The sequence below is a fragment of the Drosophila innubila genome (genome assembly GCF_004354385.1).
Source record: "Drosophila innubila isolate TH190305 chromosome 3R unlocalized genomic scaffold, UK_Dinn_1.0 2_E_3R, whole genome shotgun sequence".
Lineage (NCBI taxonomy): Eukaryota > Metazoa > Arthropoda > Insecta > Diptera > Drosophilidae > Drosophila > Drosophila innubila.
The window spans coordinates 1,293,201-1,317,980 of record NW_022995380.1 but is presented as its reverse complement, the minus strand read 5'-3'; the positions used below and the strand labels follow the sequence as shown (position 1 = coordinate 1,317,980).

Below are 24,780 nucleotides of genomic sequence, written 5' to 3'. Positions count from 1 at the left end.
CGAGTAGAAAATTACATTTGGCCTCCAGGGGGCAGCACACAACCCCTCAGAAAAGAACGAAAAGAGAATGGAATAAAAGTCATTTTGTTGTTCAAGTGCTTGGCGCGTTGTTCTCATATGTGTGGAAAGTCGAGAGTTGGGAGAGCTGCGATGTGATTTCAATTTGCCTGCTGCTTGTTTTTCCTTTCTTGGCCAATTTGCAAATTTTCACGAAGGGGTGCGGAGCAGGAGAAGCAAGATTAAGGTAGCAAAGAGTGATAGGGAGGGAGAACACACAAGCGGCAAAGCAAATAAACAGTTAATGCTTTTATGCAAATTTATGCCATTAACACAAATAAGCAGCCAGCCAAAATTTGAAAACAATTTGTCACTCAAAAGTCACTTTGGCTTCCTTTTCCTGTGTACGCCTTTTTATAAACAACTGCACGAGTGTGTGTGTATCTGTGAGTGTGTTTGTGTTTCAAGAAAAACAAACGGAAAACCAAAATCAAAGCATAAATGACATATGCAGAAAAAAAAAACAGGCGACACACAAAACGTTGTAGGCTTAGCCAAGAGCAGAGAACAAAGTGAAAAACAATGTGGGCAAATGATAATGAAGATGCCTAGTCAGTCGCTGAATTGGTCCAACATCGTAGTGGGGCAAGAGTAGAGAGAGAGGAGAGGTAGCAAAAATCAAAGTCACCGAAAATTAAAAGTGATTTGTTTGCCAAAACACCCAAGACATTAGGCTGTGGCAGGGTGTGGATACAATTTGAAATGTGAGACTCATGCAAGTGGCAAACAGGCAACAAATTGAGACAGTTATAAATACTGAGAGAGTACTGTGTATGCTACAGTGCTGACTATGCATATAACTACACCTATACTCAGTGGAGGCTGACAATTTAGCAGAGGTCGCAAATTGCATATAATTTTAGTTGGCAACAACACAGTAATGGATTTTTAGTTAACATCGTTATATAATTACGTACGTAATTACCTTATTTTTCAATTGTATATTATTGAGCAATATCTGCAGCACCTGAAATTTAAAGCACAACACAATTTCAAACTATCTAGAATTCACAACCTTAAAAGCTCTGATAGGTGCTATTTTTTTTACCCCTTTTTATGGAAATAGAAAGTTTAAATTTTTCAGGGTCTACTCTTTTATCAATAAAATAAGTAAAGAAATGTTACTATTGCTTACAGTTTCTACAAAAAGGTCCAGGACAGTTTCGGTACACATACATGCTCACACGCACACTGTGGGGGATGCGTGTGTGTGTGAAGCTCTGATTTCTCACTGCCAGCCTGAAAGTATGCAATGAACAGAAGCACATTAATAATTGAAGCGCTTTGGCGCGTTACTCTGCCCCATGCCACATGCTCCATGCCCCTTGCGTCTTAATGCTGCTGGCAAATTGATGCCGCCAGAGCAAGTGGCAAATTTATCAGAGAACAAGACTACGTAATAATAAATTAGCTCTACATTTAAATTAAATTGCAATTTAATGTATATGATACAATATTATTATTTTATTAGGTTTCTCTTTGCCAAATATTTATTCTTGTTCTTTTCTTATTTTCAGGTGAGTGCCGCAAACGATATTTCCCAAATGTTATTTTTTTCTCATTTCCGTGAGTATATAAATCAACATGTATAATTATGATAAATGAACAATTATTATATGCCTCGCTGAAAGTGAAAACTCAAATTTTTCTCTTGTCTAAAATAACAAATCTATTCTCATTATGTTTTTGTAGTCAATGTTGTTGTTGCTGTTGATTGGCTCTTGTTTATTTATTATGCTAAAGTTTTGCAAGGCATCGCAAAGTTTGGAATATTTTGTAAACTTTATTATTAGCTTGGCAAATAACAAAGCTGAAGACGGTGAGAATGATGGCTGAAGGGCAAAGAAAGTCCCGCCCCTTATATTTTGATATGCGATGTGCATTTAATTTGAATACTTTTGAAATATTTTTGATATTTTGTCGCAAGCATTTCAATTAAAATGCCAATAGAATTGCAACCCACAAAGAGCCAGAACGTATATTATATAATATATTGCATATCAACCGCAAGAATCCAAAAGTACAGAAGTTGCCTTTTGCTTTTAAATGCTTTTGTGGTTGTGCTTCCAACGGCGACGAAGAAAATACCAAACAAGGCGGCATGCAACTCAAACTGGTTTAGTATATTGCAACCACAGCAGTAATGATAATAAGAGCAAGAGGGCAGCTATAATAGATGGTCTTTAATAGCCTTCTTTGCAGTTTGCTTCTTGAACTTGGCCAAAGTCATCGGCGCCGGCGCAGCAGTTAAAGTTGACGCATCCTCTGTCTTGTTATTTGTTAGCTGATTTGTTTTACTTTTTGTTTTTGCTTTTGCAAATCGTCGGTCAATTGTTTAACTTTGAAATTTGAATGCCCGCCACACAGTGCAGGCGATTGTTATAGATACAAACAAGCATGTGAAATTGTAGCTGCAGTTTCATTTAGGGTCAATAAACGCCAACCAAGCACACTCTACTCACTCATTCAGCGTGGACTCCACTTCTTGGCGCACTGATCTTGACTAGCTTCGACTCTTGACAGAGCACTCCCCTTCCCCACCTCCTCCCCCTTTATTCATAGTATCTTTGGTTTGCGACCATGTCCGTGATCGTGACGTGAAGTTGAAGTTGGAGTTGTGCTTGGTTGCCGCTCTTATAATGCTAGCTGTTTGCCAGAAAGAACCAGAAATAAGTAGTTGTTGATGTATGTCTACATATGCATACGTTTATGTACATACGTATGTACATTAGGGCGCATCAATTTATATGGTCGCAACAAAAATTTAAAAATGGTAACCCAAATTCGTTATCTAAGGTCAATTCCAAGATGATTTAAGCCAGAAACAATAGTTCTTAAATCAATTTCTTGCGTTTTCACTGCTTTTTGAGTTAAACATTTTTGTGTTTTTAATTTAAAATTATGTATTAAGGACAATCGGTGATTTTTTGATAATTCTATAAAATTTTGAAAGTCTGAAAGTCCTGGTCTTAAGAAGAATTTGATAACCAATCTTGTCAGGATCGGATTAAAAACATAATAACATGCTAATAATAACATGATATCGATTTCGAAATAGTACATTTTTCAACTCAATAACCGGGGACTAGGAATTGAACTAGGAACTTAAAACTATGGTTTCTATGTGACAACATCTTAGAATTGACCGTAATTTACGAATTTTGGTAACCATTTTTTGTGAAAATAGCCCATGCACCCTAACTAACATACATACATCAGTTGTGAATAACTAATGCTAAGTAAGAGATGATAATTCTTTTTCGTAAATAGAAGGGAAGCTGTAACATAAGGCAACCCCTTTTGAAAATCCTTTGATTTAATCCTTTGTAAAAACATAATATTTGTCATACGCCATTGTAAAATATTAAAAGTTTCTTGAAAAATAAATTAAATTAAAATGTATACATATATAATATGTATGGATATGTATATATATACAATATTTGGTAACCTGAACTAAAAAAGGACCGCGAATTAAATAGAATTTACATGCTTAAAGGAGTTGGGGAACTTGCATGTTATTTTATGTTTTTTAATTAAAGAACAAGAGAAGTTGGTTGCAGGTTTGGAGACTTTAATAAATTTCCATAAAATTAAATACATTGGTATGTAACTGTAATTTGAAAGAGTACATGCAGAGTCGGTGAAAAGCAGCTATTGTTGCATTGCATTTGGATGCAAATTGTGTGTAAATTTCAACTTGTCCAGTTCACACACTTTCTGGCCTGGTCAAATGTCTAGTGTTGAGGTGTCGTTATTATTAGTTAGAAGAGAATATTAAACGTTTTTTTTTTTGTCTGTTTTGCTACAAATTTAGTGCAATTCATGAGAAATGAACAACAACGAACCATGGACAACATTAAGTGCTGTAATTTTCTCATGACGATGACGATGACGATGACTCTGATGTAAAGACAAATAAGAGAAAGAAATAGAGAATAGAAAAGAGAAAAGAGTTTTGCCAAATTGGTCAATGTACTCTACATGGTGTCGCACTCGTCAACAGCAGCACCACTACAACCACAATTACTGGAGTGGTTTGACTTGTCTAGCGGCTTGGCAAACTGTTCTTGGCCAGACATTGGCATGCGTTGTTGCTGTAAAATCTGCATTCTTGCGAGACCATTTAAATGCTGATGTGCGTCAGGTCTGCAATCTCAGCGAGCCAACAATGCAATCAGCCAATAGCCGTGTAACCAAGCTGCCAAATTGCCAAGTTGCCAGTTGGTCTGCGCATCAGTTCTTGGCTTGTCGTCTGGTGCGCTTATTTGCCGCCGGAAGTTTGCCTCGATTGGCAAAACGGATTTCAATTTGTTGTTACTCCGTCTTATACTGTTAGCCAACAGATTGCTGTTAACGAAAGCTTTTGGCCAACAGCATTGCCCCTGCGCACATCCTTTTCATCGAACTGTTGGCTAACATTGCTATGCAGCTTTTCATGTTAACGCATTTCCCCAGCTTATCGTATAACACTTGATGGGGGTCTCTGACTCTCTTGGTTTCCTAAAACCGGTTCCTTTGCACACCAGTTGCGCATTTATTATGCATAGGCTCTGGCATTCTACCATTTCCTGGCCGCTCTTAACTTGGCCTGCACTTTTGTATTGCAATCGTATGTGTGCCAAGTTCCCAACTTAACAACTGGCAATCGTCGTCTTCGGAGATTTCATTCTCTCTCTCTCTCTCTCTCTCTCTGTTGGCTTGATTTTGATCAGTTTTTGGACTTTTGGCGTGTCGCTTGCTTAAACCTTGGCCTTGAGGCCCTTAAATGGCGCACTGGTCTTGCCACTTGGCCAAGCCCAAAAGCCTGTTTCTCTTCTCTTGCCAGATTTATTTTCTCGTATTTATATATTTTTTCCTCTGTTGCTTTTGACTTGAAATCAAAGTCTGGCCTTCGTTGTAAAGTTTCGTGATGGAAAATGGCGAATACAATGAGTTTTGGCGCTTTTGATTTCACTTTGCAAACTTTGAGCTGGCCACAAGTTCTGGCAGCTTAACACGCGCCTCATTAGCCGTTAGTTGCACTCAGCTAAACATGGCCAAAACTCAACCCAGCTAAGAACCCAAATATTCTCCTTTTGTAAACTCAATTTGAGTTGAGGCAACGGCGGCAAGCCATAAATACAATAAATCACAATTTAAGCAATGCCAGGCAAGAGCAGCAGCAGTTGTTCCTTGTTGCTGTTGCCTGGCGAGCATTGTTCCTGCAGCTCCTTCTTTTTCTCCTTTCTATGTTGTGGCAGTCTACACCGAGAGAAAAATGATTGCACTATGATTTAACAATTTTTCCCAATGTTTAAGTTTTAAATATCGAAAAGTTCACTTAATTTAAATACTAAATATGATATTTCAAAATGTTTTTTTTAAATAATTAACTTTTCAATAAACAAACAGTTAATAAATATTATGGCATAAATAAAGATTGACTAATTTTAATGAGAGTATGAAATGTTTTTTAACTAAATTGGTGATATAGGTGTTCAGGTATTGTGAAAACAAGTAAAGACTAATAACGGAAATTATTTTGTAAAGTATAGGCTTAGCATTCAGTTCAAAATTTTCCCTTAAATAAACTGTGAATTTTAATTTAAATAATAAAATGAATCATTTTAAAATTTACTACAAATTAATTTAATTTGTTAATATAGAGTGGTCCATTTAAAAATTGGAATATAATTTTGCTTTAAAAACTAAAACTGCTCGATGCTGGAAAGATTGGTTCATGTCATTTATTTATGAAAACGGCAAATGACCACCACGGCTGACTTGGCAGTAGCCTATTCGATCCACCCAATTTTTGAGAACATTTGCAATTGTTTCGGCACGTATGTCAATATCGAGCCGATTTTCTTTTATAGCAAAATTAAATTCCAATTTTTACATGGACCACCCTTTAACCAAAATTTAAATATTAATTTTGGTTTTACTTTCTAAATTTGAAATTCAAGAATGTTTTAATTGTAATCAAATTGTTTTTACATATATTTTTTTAAATTTATTTATTTCAAAAAATCCTAACGCTACAGTATTGCTACTTGTAAATTATCCCGCTAATAACGGCATTCAGTAAAATCTTTTATACAAATGTATTCAATTTAATTTATTAATTTATATATAAATACGTTTTAAACTTGAATTTACCATTGTAAAATCAAACATGACTGCATATATTTCGTACTATAAGTTTTCTCTGGGTGTAGCTAAATAATTCCAATAAGCAACTGCAGACCAAGCTGCATTCAATGCAACGCGAAGGTCGCTAAAGGTAAATGCAGGCAGGTACAACATCAGCATCAGCGCCTTATTATCTATCCCATTGTTCTTGTTTTTGTGTAGCATCCTACCCCTCTCCACCCACCAAACAAAAACTGGATTTTTGTTGCGTCTCCTTAGTTCGCCTGGATATTCTCTGCTGACTTTTGGCTTGTTTTCAGGCAAAAGCTTGGACTGGAATCTCTTGCTCTTCTCATGGTTAGTAAATTGAAATTAAAATTGTTAAAAACCCTTTTCTTACGTTGCTTGGCTGGTTGGTTGCCCTTTCCTTTCTTTTGTGGCCACTGATTGTATGATGTTTGCCCCAAATCTCTGTGTTGCATTTCAAACAATTGCAATGATGATTCACGTTCTTCTGTTTTTGCTTTTGTTTCTGTGAAAACTGCGGGCTTACGCTTAGCATTTAGCATCTATTCTGATTTGAATGGGTTTAATGTTATGCAGGGCTCAAGTTTAATCAAAACCAAAGCTAAATTAAAGCACTTTTTATTCGTTGTTTCGCTACTGGAACATTCATCAATATATACAAATAGATGCACATACATACATTTACATACATGTATATTGTTTTTCTCGAAAACTGTAGAATAGAGTTAGCTATGCGATAAAATTATTATGGGAAGTGATGTACGAGGCGTCAATTTTCGAATCACAAGCTAAAGTAAACTTTCAGCAAAGAATGTTTAGCTTAATATTATTTGGCTAAAATTCTGTGATTCCTATTGCAATTCCATATATTTGAGAGAGCTTAGTTTACCTATAAATAGCATTTCGTGATCGGTATATAACTCGATCTTGATTAAATTTTATATTCATTCTGCATAGGTAAATTTCCAGTCGCATTTCGCAACCTCCGTGGCACTTTGTCACTAAAGTGGAGTGATGAATATAACGAAATGACACTTTTAAATCTGTTTTCTACTCTTATTTTCCAAAAGTTTTTATAAAAACAAAAACATTTTTTGGTACTTAATTGATTTTTAGCACTAATTGATTTTTTTACAGTTAAGATCAGCTTTTTAAAAAAAAAAACCCATTTTTTAAAATAATTTTTGTCAGCTTATTTAATTTTGTTAAGTTTTGGCAGATATTTTAATTAGATATATTTTTAAACTTGACTACCAACCACTTATCTATACGACTTATTTTCTTATGCTTATCTCAAGCAAATTTTTTTTAGTGAACTTTTACTTGTTTGTATTCTGCTCAACATAAAACCTAATGCAAATAAAACAATTAAATAAGTGAGAAAACCAAGCCTATTTTTTTTTATTAATTTTGATTTTTAGTTAAGCAGAACACTATTAAAATATAAGAATTTTAAAATGGATATCTTATTTCAAATGTATAATAGTTATATTTGAAAAAAACATAAATACTTTAGGGTTGCGAGAACTCGACATTAAAAGGAGGCTAAATTAAAAAAAAAATAAAAAATTATCTGACATCCTCCATCGAAATCGCAGAGCATTCTGCCTATAAATTGGGAAAATTTTTAATCTAATTTTTTTACGTTGTTTTACTTGTTAAATCGCATTGAAAATATGCTAGATTTACGGGATTTTCAGGCTCAATCATTGAAAAAATGCCTACAAAATGCTAAACTGACAACACTGAAATACATTAGGAAGTATATGCACATTCAAAAACTAGCCTGCTGAAGATAGGCTAGATTTACAGTAGACACACACTTGTAAAGCGCAAATTGGACAAATTTGGTTTGTGGAGGGACAGGTTGATGTCGATTACGATATATTATCCTTTATTCGATGGGTAGTGACTCTGCGTGTGGTCGCGTCAAGTGGCACAAAATAAAAGATAATGATCCTGTTCAAATCACGCTAATGAAAAGCCCGACGTTGGCAACTGCCCCATTCACAACAACATCAATGGAAAAGGTGGCACTACAAATGCCAAAGCTCGAAAAAGGACAAGTGGCAAGTAAATAAACTTGAAAAGAGCCACTCGATGCGAAAACGGGCAATGGGAAACAGGGGGACATACAGTTGGCAGTCAGTGTGCCAGGATATGCCAAGTATTTGTCGCCGTCTCTTGGCTGACTTGACTTGACTTGACCTGACCTGACTGAATGATTTGCTTGCGTGCTGTGACCCAATCCGCTTAGCGGTTGTTGCTGCTGCTGCTGCCGCTGTTGACCTTATTGGTTGTAAGTGGTAACAATGAGATTATGCTTCATTACACGTCTAGAGAAACTGGTGGCAATCACAACAGGCTTTATGCGCACCATTAGCGTCGCGGTTACTGGCGATAATAGCAAAAGTGCTTCAACTAATGGACATCGTCCTGTCTCCCGGCACTCCTCTCACCTCCCTCTTGTCGATTTGGACAGCTGCAATTGTAAAATGTTTGCAACTGCCCTCAACCACACCCACGCTTCGACTTGTGCACTCTTCCAGTCAGCAACACATCAATGCAAAGTGAGTTCGCACCGGAATCTCAAAAATGCATCAGTTCGAGACTCCATGGACGATGATGTTGATATTGATGTTGAGGATGATGATGAAGCTGTTGCGGTTGCTGTAATGCCCCATTCAGGCACCCAACTCTGGCCCTGGTCCTCAGACTGTGTCTGACTCTGACTCTGAGTCTGGCTTTGGTTCTGTTTCTGTTTCTGGCTTTTTGCCTGTCTGCTGCTGCTGGCTCTGCTGCTGTTGATGCCATGGCCACAAAATGCCTGTCGTTGTTAAAGTTGCCAAACTTGTTTCATTTGCGGTGCAAGTATAATTGCGGCTACGACGGCTTCGTTCGCGTATTTTACTGCCCTTTTTGCTGGAATTTTATTATTGAAAATGTTTCGATGGATGTGCTCTTCTCGTTTCGTTACCTGTTTACCTGTGCGAGCCTGTTTTTTACTTTCCTTTCAAACTGATTGGGTATAATAATTATGTCACGAAATATGTAACGTAATAAAAAAGATTTGATAGACCACATAAAGAATCATGCTTGAAAATGTACAACATTTTGGAAAGATTCTAATTCAGCCTTAGAGCAAGGTTTTAGTTGCGCACGAGGATTTTTTTAAAATGCTTCGCTGTGAGATACCCTATACTTATTTTGAATAAAAGCAAATTATGGTAAAACTAAATAATTTCAATGAAACAGTCCAATATACATAATTATGTTATGTAAGATAAAGTAACGCTTCGCCATTTCGAAATCATACTTTATTTTAACTTATAGAATAGTTTAATAAAAAATAAAGCTTTTAGAAAAATATAACTAAATAATATGTATTATTATTTTATGATTCTTTGGTGAATTTCTACTTCATATAATGTAATTTTCAGATCGGACCCTTTAACATAACAAAACTTTGTTCTTTTTAGGAATTTCTTATTCAAACCACTATAAGAAAAAACTCCAATATTTAAAAAAAACCAAAATTATTTGTTGTTCATAGAATAGAATATTATTTTAGAGACTTTCGTTAATATTTGAAGCTCGATCTTAGTCAGCAAATCTGATATTTATAAAGAGTTTTACTGAATAAGGTAATATTTTTTGAAAGTTAAACAAATGTTACTTCAAATTTTAACTTGTTGAAAAATCTACGTGGATCTGCAGGGTATGAAATCCTCGGCATATAAAGAATAATATTTCTGTTTTGTTGTTTCTTAATTTAAAAGGCATGCTTCCCTTGCATCCGCGCTTGTTCTATGGGTCAAGGGTTTCATTCTCGCCCTGCAGAAGTATGCGCATTCCCCCGGAAAAAGAAATTTGCTGCAAGGCGAACGTGGAATGCAAATGCCGCCAGCCTTTGTGACGCTGGAATGTGACGATAATAAACAAAAATGTCTTTAGCCATGCAAGGGCATGATGAAGATGGGTAAATGTGGTGGTGCAGTCGACTGCAACAAATAATTGACGATGTAAACAAACGCGGAGTGGCAAATAAGTTGCGAGGCAGCTTGAAATCCAGGCAAAGTGCATGGCAATTGTCAGAGCAGACTGGCTGAGTGTGTGTGCTAGAGTGTGTGTGTGTGTGTGGCAGGTTCATGGTCAAGCGGCAGCAGCAATTGTAAGTTGCAACACGCCAAGTTCTTGCTGTTGCATGGTCCAAAGCGCCGCATACTCTGGAACACTTGTTGCAATTATCTGTCTTCAGAGAATTTGTTTTTTTTTTATCTACAACGATTGTTACATATACTTATTGTTGCAACAATTGTGGGAGTTGCAACAGTGCAATTAATATGCAAATTGTTTTTTTTTTTTGTATATATAAATCATAAATAAATTGAAGATGTCCTCTCTATTTTGTTTTGGTGAGAAGAATCTGAGCTCTCTAAATATTATAAATATTCGTTCAACTAGAAGGCGATTTGCAAACATAACTTGCAACATTCCGAGTCCTTTTTGTCTATTTCATTACCATTTGTTGTCCCTGTTGAGGAGGCAACGCAACATTTGTGGCAATAAATTCAGCTTAAAATAAACCAAAAGACACCAACTGACTGTAATTCTATTGCCAGTGCGGATTGCAACTAAAGGAATGCGGTGTGGCAACAACTGCCACTGCCAGAGTCACTGCAACTGCAACTGAAACAAGCGGCCAAGTTAAGCGCAAGACAAAATAATAGAAGAAGAGACAAGAAGACATTTTCTAGCTTTGGTCAGAGCCAAGTGCAGACAAAGAAATGGCCAAGTTGCATGTCGTAGATATATGTATCTGTATCTATGTGTTTGTATCTGTATCTGTAGCTGTGTGTGTGTGTGTATGTGTATTTGTGTTGCATGCTATTTTGCCGTTTATGCCATTTGCAATAAGAACGACGAGCGGCGCGGCGTTGAAAAACTGGCCAAGAGTTGTTGCTGCAAAAAGAAATATTCGACTGAATTAAAATGTGGCAAGTTGACTATTTCGTGCGTTTAGTTGTTGTTGCTGCCTGGATGGTTGTTTGGTGGCTTGGTTGGTTGGTTGGTTGGCTGCTTTGCGCCGTAGCCCAAGACGGCCAAGACGAGGTTGCTTGGTTGGCTAGTAAATGTTGTTACCGCATATTTCTCTCCAAAACATTCAAGTTGAAGTTGAATGTCGTCTGGAGTTCTGCTTGGCTTTCTTGCTGTTGTTGTTCTTGTTGTTCTTGTTGTTGTTGTTCTTGTTGTTGTTGTTGTCTCTGGTCTGCGCTGTCGCGACTGTCTTGGCTGCCTTGGCCGCCGCCAGTTGTTGCCATTGAATTACCAAAGTCAACGGCATGAGTTGCCTCCTTCTCGTTGTTGTTCTCGCGATGCAGGCAACCAGCCAGCCAGCGACAACAACGTTACCGAGATTGAGATTCATTGCCTGTTGCATGCCACAGCCGTTCAACTGGCTGCATCTGTGCCTTTTGCTTCTTCTGCCTTGACTAGCAAAATTATACAAATATGTATATGTACATATGTATGTGTGTATGTGTGTCTGCATCTGTAAGTTGAAGTACGAGGGGGCCCCCTGCTTTGTCTGTGGCAGCATGAATGTTGCATGATGGGGTTGGCAGACTGCATTCTATGCTCGACTATGTTTGTAAATACATATATATTTCTGTGTAGTGTACTGTACTTTTTGTTAGGTTTTAAGACATCCACAACTTGTTGCTGCAACATTGTTGCATGTTCGTTTTGCCAAAAAGGGAATCGCGGCCAAAAATTTGCACAGCCAATTGAAACCGTTTTATGAGTGGCACTTGAATTTATTTTTGTTTTTTTTTTTTTGGTTGAGGGTAACTTGGATTTTACAGCTTAATCAATATTTATGCATAAAACGAAAGTAAATAAATAATGTGCTCTGTTTTTGTTCCTTTTCTTTTTTATGCTCGTTGCAGGTAAGCCCCATTTTACATTTTTTTGAACTACCAACAACGAGAAGAAGTACGAGAGTAAGAGCCAGAGCCGGGGCTAATGCGGCATAAAGAGCGTGAGTAAAATCAAACGCAAATCATTTAACGAGCCCAGCTTAGACTGGGCACATATTGTTTTATATGCGCCAGTGGCAGCAACAAGAGTAACAACAACAACAAATTCTGTAACAGTAACAATGAAAGTTGCCAGCAAATTGTGCGTAAATCCCATAAACCGTTTACAACTACAACAGCTCAACTCAACGCGGAATCATCGATGATGACGCCGCGGCGTTGCCGCCTGCAACAATAACAAAGCGATTTTTATGCACAGCATCGGTTTATTCTCCTAGTGCATGGGCAGGGGGAATGGATGTGCAGGGGAATGTGGCAAGGTGACACCCAACAGCCAGCGTAGCTGACAAAGCTAAATCGGCCGTTAGCTTAGGAACAATAGTCTAAAAGTTGTAAAAAATGTATACAAAAAAATACACAGAAATAATATAACGAAATTTACCCGACAGATGAAAAGCATCCGAAAATTGACGGTAAATGAAATTTATTTTTATCAATGCGAATCGAAAGGATTTTATCAACGACGGTGTTATCGATAGTAACATTTGCATTCGGTTCTTTCTACATGGTAGATGAAGAGTGAATGAGTGGGAGATAGGGAACTGTACATTTGTTTTTATTTGCTGTAGAAAGACTATTTAAATTATCAATCCGATACGAGCTTTGTAAATTCTAAATTACATCTTATTTTCATGTGATACCAAAATGTAAAACTGTTACTTATGAATTTTGTGCATAGTTTTAAACAAATTGCACAATTTAATTTTACCTTATTGAAAGTGCTTAAAAAATCCATACTTCTTATTAAGCCCCTGAACCCAAAGCAGTTTAAACAAGTAATCTCATTGGGTAAGAACAGACTTGGGATACTTACCGTATCCTACGTCCTACAAACAGTGGACATTGCAGACCTCAATCCTGTTAAAATTCTCAAATTTGTGCGAGAAATAGGATTGATCGATGAGCTATTGGCTCAGAAGGGGTCACATTAATAAATAATTATAATCTTAAACCCCTTCTATTAGGAGAAATATGTAATTGAACAAGCTTAATTTTATGATGGTAAGCTATATATTCTTTTTACATGGGTATGATTTCTATATCGACAAAAAGATCTCTTAAAAGTTTTAGCACAACAAACATTACAAAAATAAAGAGGCGTTCTCGATCATAAACCTGATGAACTGCCTCTTTGACCCATAATGTATTAATCCCACTTAGTATAAAAAGTAAGATCACCAAATTTGTTATAAATCTTAATGTTTCCTGCTTTAAACCTATTAAAACTCTACATAACTTCTGTATTCATTATTATTACATTATGAAATCAAATAGTACACTGAGAAAAACAAGAAATTTTAAAACCAAAGGCATTTAAATTATTTATGAAGTAATTTAATCGGATTTCATTAAAAGAAGAAGACGCTCAGAACAGAAACTGTTTTCCATTTTTAACAGTGTACCTCGATCGCTAGCTTGTTTCGTACACTCGTCAGAGAGTATTTACTATAGATTGTCGTTGTTTGCTGATCAGGTGTCGCCTTGTCAAATATAACGGAAAGATCTCATTGAGCAATCCCTGGTATTGAGGATTGAGGGAAATACGTAATTTGAGTAGATATTTGACGTCGTTAAGTCACTCATTTATACACTGATAAAAAAAATTTTCTAAAATTTGATTTTTGGTCTAAAAAGTGCGTCGAGAAAATAAAATTCTTAAATTAAGAGAGCACATCTTGCCTACTGCTTCACAACTGAAGCGGCTTCTCTAATCAAAGCGCTAGGGGGCCACCATTTGTTTGATACGAAATAGTACCTACACTGATAAAAAAAATGTTCTAAAATCAAGATTTTGGTCTCAGAACTAAGATTTTTGGTCTAAAAAATGCGTCGAGAACATCAAATTCTTGAATTAAGAGAACATATCTTGATTTTAAGAACATTTTAAATAAGACCAAGTTCTTATTTTAAGAATAAATGTTCTTAAAATTAAAATCAAAAAATAAAATAAATGAAAATTATTTTTTATATTTATTTTTTTTTTTATTTTTAAATTTGGATTTATTTATATTTTATTCTGTTTTAGTAATTTTATAAATGTTATTTTAATTTGTTACGAGGGGGATTCGAACCGCCGCCTACTGCTTCACAACTGAAGCGGCCTCTCTAACCAGAGCGCCACGGTGCCATCATTTGTTTGATACGAAATAGTACCTATTTATACTTTCCTAACAATTTAAGATTTTTATTCTTATATTAAGATTTTAAGATTTTTTAGATTAATAATCTTAGTTTTAGTAATTTGGTCTTAAAATAATCTTATTTTAAGAACAAAATATTTAAGATGAATGTTCTTGATTTTAGAACTTGGTCTTTTTTTTCAGTGTATTTATACTTTCCTAACAATTTAAGATTTTTATTCTTATATTAAGTTAATAAGAATTTTTAGATTAATAATCTTAGTTTTAGTAATTTGGTCTTAAAATAATCTTATTTTAAGAAGAAAATATTTAAGATGAATGTTCTTAATTTTAGAAGTTGGTCTTTTTTTTCAGTTTAGCTCTTATAATATTTTGAAAAAATTATACTAAATGTTCATCTATTGTATGATTAAATACTAATGTTTTTAGGGTATAATCACCTTCAGAGTTGGCTGCTATTGTCAACAAGTTAAAAGATTCGAAACTGTTGCTCGTGTACTACCAAAAATTATGTCATACACAAAAGCTTCCCCTGAAAAGCTTATCTTGTTAACAGAGGGAATTGCTAACAGTGGAGCACACTTTCCCCTAACGATTTACCCCTTACAACAACAAGTTGAGCAACCCCTCTGAATGTTGTGGTTTCTTTCCCCTGTCGAGTGTCGGCCACCCACAACTAGAACACTGACTCATTCACACCTACGCACAATTCGCACCTTGGCGTCATGCGCGCTGCACCCGTTCGGACTCTCCCACAGCACGAGGGGGGTGGAGGTGTGTTGGTGCTTGCGGAGGGGTCGGAGTTGAGGGGGATGATAAGCGAACAGGCAGCATCGGCTCGTCAGATTTCATCGGGCAATCGTGTTTCGGTTTTTGGTCGCTGCTTCGGCATTTCGTCGGTTTTCGGGGGTGGCAAAAGCGTTGCCGTTTTCAGGTGAGCGACAAACGAAGCTGCGTTCGTCGCTGCTGTCGTCGTCGTCGTCGTTGGTCGTGTGTTTGGGCGCTGGGTTTCCACCCCTTGCGCCGTTTATTTCCGAAGCAGGTGTAACAATTATTATTTTCTCGTTGATTTTGTCGTCGCTGCTGACGCTGCCGACGACGCGTCGCTGTCGCTGTCGTAGCGTCGCTTGTTTTGCCTTTTTTGCCGCTGCATGATTTTCCATTTTCCATTTCTCTTGCACGCATCCTCTCGCTTATACAGCAAGCGTTCGCGCTCGCTCGCACTCGCACACACACACACACACACACACACACACGCACGCATGGCGCTTGCATTTGCTGTCTCACACGCTTCACGTGTTTGTCTATGTGTATGTGTGGGTGTGAGTGTGGGTGCCAGTAATATTGTTACTGCAACAATAGCAGCTATTACAACAACAACAACAATAGCAAAAGTCATCGTAAAAGTGGCAGCGAATGTCCCTTCACGAACGTAAAACAGGTGAAGTGCCGCCTGCTTCCCCTGATCTGATCCTCAAAGTCTTATACTTATACTTATACTGATACTTATACACCTAAAAAGTGTTATATAATAATCAACATAAAATCGCGCCCAGCAACGACAAATCACATAAAAAAAATTAAAATGATGAAAACAATGAACAAAAGACATTCAATAATTGCGCACCTGAGGCACCACAAAAGCCGAGCCTCAAATGAATTTCTAAAGCGTCCCAAAGAAGGCAAAAGAACGTTGCACGAAATGCGGCAGGTAGCAAAACAACAGCTGAGAGCGACAGAGTGAGAGAGCATTAAAGAAAGAGAGAGAGAGAGAGAGAGAGAGCAGCGAGAAGGAGAGAGAGAGAGCGAGAGAGAGAGAGAGAGGAGTGTATAACAAAGGTGTGCTACGCGCTCCGAATACAATTTATTCGGAGTTTTCTCTGCTGGCAGGAGAAATGCTGCTCCGATGCCATCGTCGTCGTCGTCGTCGTCGTCGTCGGCTGCGTCGTCGTCGTCGTCGTCTCTCACACGAGTTAGCATCATCATGTTGGTCTTTTGGTCTCGGTGTCGAACTCGTCCGGTTCTGGCCGCTTCTCTACTGTTGCTTTATTTTGGTTAACACGCGTCGCTGTCGACGTTCGCTTTCGCTGCTTGCGTTGCCGTCGCTGCTGACGTCGACGTTGGCGCAACAGATTCAATCTGACGAGGCAGCGCTGCCGTACTCCGAAACAAAAAGGTATATTACCTTAGAATGCCAGTCGTTCTTACTTCAGTCTTCGTACAGTCTTTGCTTTAACCCGTTCCAATTCTGTCCGCCGTTCGTATGCTCGCTCGCTCGTTCGCTCTATAGAAATCATATTGTAGTATAAAGGCACAACAACAACAACAACAACAACTACACCTATAACAACAACATCATCATCAAATATATCGGTAACAATAATAGCAACAATAACATCAAAATATACAACCAGAGCAATAGTAATAGCAACAAAAACAACAACAACAACAACGACAACACAACTGAATAGATTCATAACACCGTCGTCGGTCGCTTCTCAGTCGAGTTAGAGTTAGAGTTCTAGAGTTTTTTGATTATCATCACCATCATCATCATCAACAACAGAGTAGCCGCTCCGCCGCCGTCGTCGTCGCTGTCGTCGTCGTCGCCGTCGCCGTCGCAGCCAGCACACACATCACAAACCAACCACCACCACCAACACCACCACCACCACCACCACGACAGCCACCAACGCAAACCCCCTCAACACTAACAGCAGCAGCAGCAGCAGCAGCAACAACAATAACAGAAGCAGCAGCAGCAGCAACTCACACACACACACACTAATACACCCATACGTTCGCTCACTCACGAAAATTTCAATATCCAAATCAAAGTTGAGTTCAAATCGAAAACAGCCGCAATACCAGCAACAACGTCTCGCAATAGCACGCGGATAATAAAAAACACACGCAGCAATATTAAATAGTCAAAATAAAAAACAAACAAAAAACACCAAGTTACTTAAAGCTGCAATATAAAAAAAAATAAATAAACAATAAAATAATAAAGCGAAATAAATTAAAAAAAAAATATTTAAAATAAAAATCCGCAAGCTTTTTCAAACGGCTTCCTTTTCCGGCAATCTCGAGTTTTCACTTTGCGTGTGTGCTATAAAGATCGACTTTTAACTCCGTCTTCAACTTTGACTTGAATCCTAAAACTTCAACTAAAACTAAAAATCGAAAGCTATCAGTGTATCGCTATTTTGTTACTTCTGACACTCAACAAAAACAACAACAAGAACAACAATCACCACATCAATTACAACACAAGATGTAAGCAAAAAACTCATTAGGCAAAAAACAAAAAATTAAAGAAAGAAATATTATAAAACCAAAAATATTTTGTGCTCACAAAAAACAGAATCTGTAAGCAATAAGCGCACAAAAATTATAAATAATATAATACACTCGTATGTACATACAAAATAACAATAAAAAATAAAAAAGAGAAGAATAAAAAGAAAAGAATTACTGGCCAAAAGTTCGTTGCTCGCGCCGTTCGTTCTTGATTCTTGCCGGTTTAAGCCATAAGCAACACGTTCTTAAATGAAAAGAACAGAACTCAACTTCAGCTCCAGCTCCAGCTACGCTCTCTCAGTCTATGCTCAGTATACAGTCAACTTATCTGCGGCCCGTCCAGGCGTATAGGCTCAAAACCCAAAGAAATTTCAATGCCGGCAAAACAAAAAAAAAAAAAAAGCAGCAAGTAAAAGAGCTGAAATTGGTTGACTTGAACTGTGGAGAAGCGAGAACGAAGCCAGAGTCAGAGAAGAGTCAGAGCTGAGTGGCAACAAAGAAACACGTTTTTGTGTTTGCGGGCCAAAAGCAAAACACAGAAAAATAACTGGCAAAAGCGGCGACCATTCGTCGTATGCGTCTCCGTCTCTGTCTCCGTCTGACACTGCCGGCCATAAAACCTTATGGCCAACGTTCCAATAGGCCGCACACTCACACATTTGCTTTTCTCTCATTCTCATTCTCTTCTCTCTGTTTCTCCTTCACTCTCTCGCTTCGCCACTTGTCGACGCGTACTTAAAGTACGCATAGAAATAATTCCCGTAGTTTATTTTTATTGTTGTAATTACACGTCTCCAAGTCAATCGCGAGAGTGCCGGAGCACACAATCTTTCTATTCTGTGCTTCTCTACATCTTCTTCTATCTCTTGTGCAATTCTTTTACTTGGCAACTCGCTGACATTTTTTTTTGCACGATCCTAAGTCAAAGTGTGAGTCAGTAAAAAAAAAATACAAATAAGAAACCGGTAAATGCAAAGAAATTTCGTGCGTGCTAATCACGATGAGCGAGAGAGAAAGAGAGCAGAATTGGCCCAGAGAGTTGGCCAAGAGCAGTCATTCAGTTAGTTGTTAGTCTAAAAACGTGTTTTCCACAAATATAACTTAAAGCATATTGGCAAAAAAAAAATTACTTACGCACACTTGAGCCAAAAAAAATAAGAAACATAAGAAAAAGAGCACAAAATATTCAAAGGAGATTTTTTGTTTTATTTCAGAGCCATAATTACAAGATACTGAACAACAACAAAACGCATTAACAACATTTAACGCAGCAGAAAATTCACAAAAAACAAAGATAAAGAACGATAATTAAAAATCAAAGTGTAGAACAAAAAATACAACAAATCTTGAACACAAATAAAACATCAACGAAAAGGCAAAAAAAAAAAAAATACAAAAAACTTCACTTCATCTATTTCAACGACTTTGACCCGACATTTAATTGGTAATAAGAGCAAATTATTATTAACTATTCATGCCCATTGTGTGTTTTTGTTTCTCATGTTTTTTTTGTGCCATTTTATTGTTAATTGTTTGCGCTTCATTTAGTTTCTCTTTTGTTTGTCTATCGCAAAACTTTTAGTTGAGTTTCAAGTTTGGCTTTGAATGAATTGGCAAAAAGTGTTTAAAAGCATTTACCACAAATTAATTGAATTGCAACAAATTGTTACGCAGTTTTTATAATTTCCCATTGGCAATTTAACAAATTTATTCCACATTATTTACTAAATTTATTTTGAAAATGTATTATTACTACCTTTCAATATGTACTCGTGAACAAGAACTTATTATAATCAAGCAATTTGTAATTTTTTTAAACCAGAAATATCATGAAATATAATTAAAAGAAATAGAAAAAAACAACAAAAGTCAACATTCTACAAAAATCAACTGGTATTCTTCTCTACCCAACCATTCGCTTTCCCACTCACCAATCCGAATTAAACCCAAAACAGATCCGAATAGAAACAAAAAATAAACAAAACATAGAAACAGAGCGCATTGAGAAGACATTTAAAACTGCGGAAAAGTAAGCAGAAAAAGCGAACAAAGTGGCAAATTGTTGTTAATTTTAGTAAATAAGGAAATTCCACTTTAATTTACTTTGATTTCCGCCAGAAAGAGAAACTGAGATAAATCAAATGCGAACAGTATTAAAAACAATATCTCTAGAACTGCAAAGATTTTTGACGAAAATAAACTATTTACAAAGAAGTAAATTTTTTAAATTAAATTAAATTAAATATTAGAAAAGATTAACAATAAAAATTGTTGAAGATTTTTAATATGAATTGTAAATTTTCTTGTTATTTTTGAGCGTAATTTAACTGACCAGACAAATATATCGTTGGGGTAAGGGCAAATTAATTAGGATCTTAAGCCGCATTTCTCCCCCTATTGAATACAGGTAGGCGAAAAGTTAAGCGGCATAGCAACAGTATAAGAAAAAGGTGATAGCATTTAAGAGAAAACGGTCAAGGGTTAAGAAAAAGCATTTTTTGCGCCCCCGAGCCCAAGGTAACCCCAAAACTGAGTCAAACTGGAGGTAAACTTCATATTTATCGTCCTTTTTTTGAGTGAAGTGTAGAATTTGAATAAATGCAAAGGTTGTTAAATTGAAATTAAGAATAAATATTTACAAAAGGCGGCAATTGCAATCCGGCAAATAGCAACATATCATAAGAGGAAATGCAAACAAGTAATTAGCATTTTTTAATTATAGCTGAAAATTGAAATTGAAAGTGCAGATTAATCAAAGAAAGGCAATTCGTGCATTCACACAATCAACCCAAATACAAAATAAATAAATTTAATAAATACAAATACAGATCTTTTATGTGGTGCGTGTAATTTATATGTCTATCACAATAAATTGGTTGTAACAAAATTCAATAAGAGAATAACAAAAAATAAACCCCCGTCAATTGTAGGAAAAAACCTTAAAATACTTGAATATAAACGGTGTCAATCAGTAAAAAGATATTTGTCATTAGCTTTTCAGTAATTGCAGTTGCAGTTAAAATTGTCATAAGGTTTTACGAAAATTATTTTTACTTAGAATTAAAGACAGAAATCGCCAGGTTTTAATGCCTCGATCGACGACAAGAGTACGCGTTTTGACAATCAGCAAAAATTAGCGTATATATTTAGGGCCAACATTGAGTAGCAGCAATCGAAGCATTCAAAAGGCAGACATAAAGTATTCTCAATATATAAACACAAACACATATATACACTTATATATTTATATTTCTTAAAGAACTTTTCGCAACTTTTGCTCTTAAGTCAATCAAACCTCAAACTATAATACAAACAAAAAAAAAACAAAAACAAAAAAACTTTATTCTACTACGACAATCTCTAAGGCAATTCTCCTAACTTAAGGCTTAATCAATCAATCAAACTTTAAACAATCTTCAAACGGTTTTCAAAACTTTTACTCTATATACTTGATATACCTTTATACTTATACATCTAAATCTTTACATAAATATATATATGTATATCTATATACATGTCTAATTAATCAATCTCAGTAGTGATATATCATAGCTATAGAATGACCATAGACTATTAGACAATCTTAAAGAACTACGCTCAAATACAACTCAGAATATTAATACCTTGAACTTGTTAGCGCAATTGCAACGTGTTTCGAAACTAATTTATCAATAATTGTAATTTGTAATTACAATCACACTTGGCAACAATTTGCGTAAAACTTTGCAAACACAATTGGCACTTGAAGCAAAATTATACAATTGGCATACGTATATTTATTTATTGACAAATAAATATATTTCAATATTTATCTGATAGTAAACAAGCTCACCAAAAAACACAAAGCACTTTACTCGATTATCCACAACCAAAATCCGTGTAATTCCCTCATCAAGAAAATACCAAAATACCAAATAACACGTAAAAAAAATCAACAATAATATAAATAATACATACAAAATAAGATTCAAAAATAAGAAAAAGCAAAAAACAAAAAACGTACGCAACCCAACAAACAAAAAGTGCAGAATATAGAAATTTTTCAATCAACATTTGTTGCCAATAAAACTGTCATCATTGCCGCGTTAACAGAAACCACGGCGTCAGCAGCGATTGCAGCGCTCAGTATCAGCAGCAGCAGCTCTCAAGCGTCGCTTGCCATCGCCAACGCCAACGCCAACAGCAGCAGCAGCAGCGCCGTAACGCCGACAGTCGCTGCAGTCGCCAACATCACCGTCGCCAGTGCAGCAACTGCAACTGCAACTGCAACAGCAGCAGCAACTCCGTCGCCGCCGTTAACGGTAAAAAGCGAAATCGTTGCAACTGATTCAACAGCCGAGTCCTCCCCTATACAAGATTTAATTATGGTAAGCGCCGCCTTCATCCTAAAAAAAAAAAACCAAAAAAAAAATTAAAACAACAACAAAACAAAAACAAAAAACAATGCACATGAAAATGCACTTGAAAGAAACGCAAATACAATAAATTAACAATCAAAATGTTGACAAAAGTTGAAATATTCAAAAATATTGAAATATTCCCCATCATTGATCTATTGAAAATTGAATCGAATCGTTTCGTTTTTGTTAATACTACCACTACTCGTACATACCTATAATTAATAATAATAATACCATCGAATCGAATCAAATGAACTATTATGTAAACCTCATCAAAATAAAATTGTACAGTTTATATGCTATATAAAATAAACACTTCTACTACTTCTACTTCTTCTTTCTCATTTTACTCATATTTTTGGTTCACTTTAACATTATATACTATAAGTAACCACAATTTATATGAAAACTAGTTACGAGCTTCGCGATATCCAACTCAGAATATGTCGATCGATTGTACCTTAAGTTACGTGTATTATTACTTTTTAGATTTAATGATAATTTTGATGTTTTCTTTTATTGTTGTATAGAAAATTCTAATCTTATTCTTAATTTACTTTATTTGTTCTCATTATTTTTTCCGCTTTGCTCACATTTCTTGTAAATACACTAAAAAGGCTTCAGCTGCATTTATTTCTTAGATTACTTTAGTTTAATTCTCATTTCCTCCATTGGCATTGAAGTGAGTTCATGTTCATTAATGGCCTGCAGATGATTTTCCCAATTTCATTTTCGCTAAAAATCTGTCCAGGCTGTGAGTTGTCATAATTTGGTGTGCGAAAGCTCGTAACTTTAAACTGCTAGCCCGAGTTCTGGTCTTGAAACTAGCTACAATTCTACTTCTATGCTATCTAATGATCTGTTTTGTCTCAAGTCTTGCTCTCTTTTTCTCTTCTCGCTATCTCTCTCTCTCTCTCTCTCTCTCTGTCTCTCTATTTCGTTCTAACTGATCTATCTTGTGTAGTTTTTATAAGATCTATATAAACCCACTTAGTCACTGCTAATTTTGCCACTTTTTACTGCTCTCTGTCTATCTACCGCTTTCTCTGTCCAACTCTTTTTATATTTATCTCTCTTACTGCAAAGCAATTCTCACTTTGTAGTCGAATATGTATTTTATAATTTAGCTATAAATAGGCGTGGCACTATTGATTGGAGAAGTTTAAAAATTTGTTCAAGTGTTTTCAGTTTTACCAAATTCCAGTTTTATTTCTAAAAATTTTGTTGTTTTGCCAATTGGTCGTGCGTTATATCTTTTATTCTTATTGGTTTATTGTTTGCCAACAAAAATGCCAACAAATAAAAATATTGTGTTCAATGTCAAGTCCAAACTGAAACTCAACCTTCAAAATAGTCCAAGAAATAATGAGAATAATCTGAATGCGCATCATCAATTCACACCACGCACAGCAAATGCAACTGTTGCAAGCACCGCCGCCAACGCATCCGCATCATCTGCACCTGCCGCATCCAGCAGCCGCTGCAGCAGCCAGCGCCTATCAGGCGTATCCAACTAGTGCCACAACTGCCATGTTGCAGCAGGGCAACATTGTCGCCGTCCAACAACAACAACAACAGCAGCAGCAGCAGCAACAACAGCAGCAACATCAACAGCAGCAACAGGCAATGCTAATGCATCAGCAGGCGGCTGCTGCAGCCGTTGCCGCTCAGCAGCAGCAGCAGCAGCAACATCATCATCAGCAGCAGTATCAACTGCAGCAACAGCAGCAACATCAGGCCGCACAGCAACAGCAACAGGCCGCTCAACAGCAATTCCATTACCAGCAACAGGCTCAAGTCCAAGCCCAGGCCATGCTGCAGACGTATATGCAGTTGCATGTGAACAATGTTGCCGCTGCACCAGCCACGCCCACCAAATACGCCTCGGCAAGTGGCCCACCAGCTGGTGCACAATATTTTGCGGCACCAACGACACCGCTCACAATCATACCGACCTGCAGTGGAGCCGCCGCGGTGGCAGCTGCCGCAATGTTTGCCACAGCCGCCACGCCCACCTCGGCGGCAACAACTCCAATCAACAATGTAAATAATACAGTTAATCTATGTGATGTAACTAGAACTACTACTACTACTAAGCAGCCCGCCGCAGCTGTCCCCCTTGATGTTGGCCACCTGACCATCGGCGATGGCGGACGCTTAGTCTCATTGCTGGGTCCGCCGCCGCCGTCGGCGGTACAGGCCAATATTGTTGGTTGCAGCAGCGGCAGTAGCGGCTGCAGCTCTGCATCTTCTGATTGTTCTATGCCATCGCCAACTTCACTACACTTATCTTCTCCTAAAAAGGTTTGTGTGTTCACTAAAACGCTAACAAAAAAATACCAAAAAAAAAAAAAATACACAAAACATTGCATTCCAAAATGAATTTAAAGCTAATCTCTGCTTTTTACTCATTACTCTCCCTATCTCTCTCGAACTACTTCTCTTTATGTTTCACTCTGTCTCAAGTAGTTTTGTTATTTCATTCTATCTTTTGTAACATTTAGTTTAAATGATAGCGATCTCTTGCTTAACACACATATAACTATCTCACATTCTATCCCAATGTATCTCTGATTCTTCTGAGTAGTTCTTCAATTCATTTGATGTTGTACACATAGTTACTGTTTTTGTAGTTGTTGT

General features: G+C 36.7%; 1 protein-coding gene across 7 annotated transcripts in view; it reads left to right on the top strand.

Annotated features, from left to right (window-relative positions):
* The window catches only part of LOC117791476 (polypyrimidine tract-binding protein 1), a 180,586-nt gene that overhangs the window by 62,607 nt on the left and 93,199 nt on the right, over window positions 1-24,780 (top strand). Inside the window, exons 1-2 of one of the 7 annotated variants that reach the window (XM_034631251.1) lie at window positions 18,955-19,184; window positions 21,560-22,107. The exons of the other annotated variants lie outside the window; for them this stretch is intronic. Coding sequence (XP_034487142.1) covers window positions 22,105-22,107 — 3 coding nt within the window. The 5' untranslated portion in view covers window positions 18,955-19,184; window positions 21,560-22,104. Of the gene's footprint in view, window positions 1-18,954; window positions 19,185-21,559; window positions 22,108-24,780 lie in introns of those variants that run through there. 7 annotated transcript variants of the gene reach the window in all.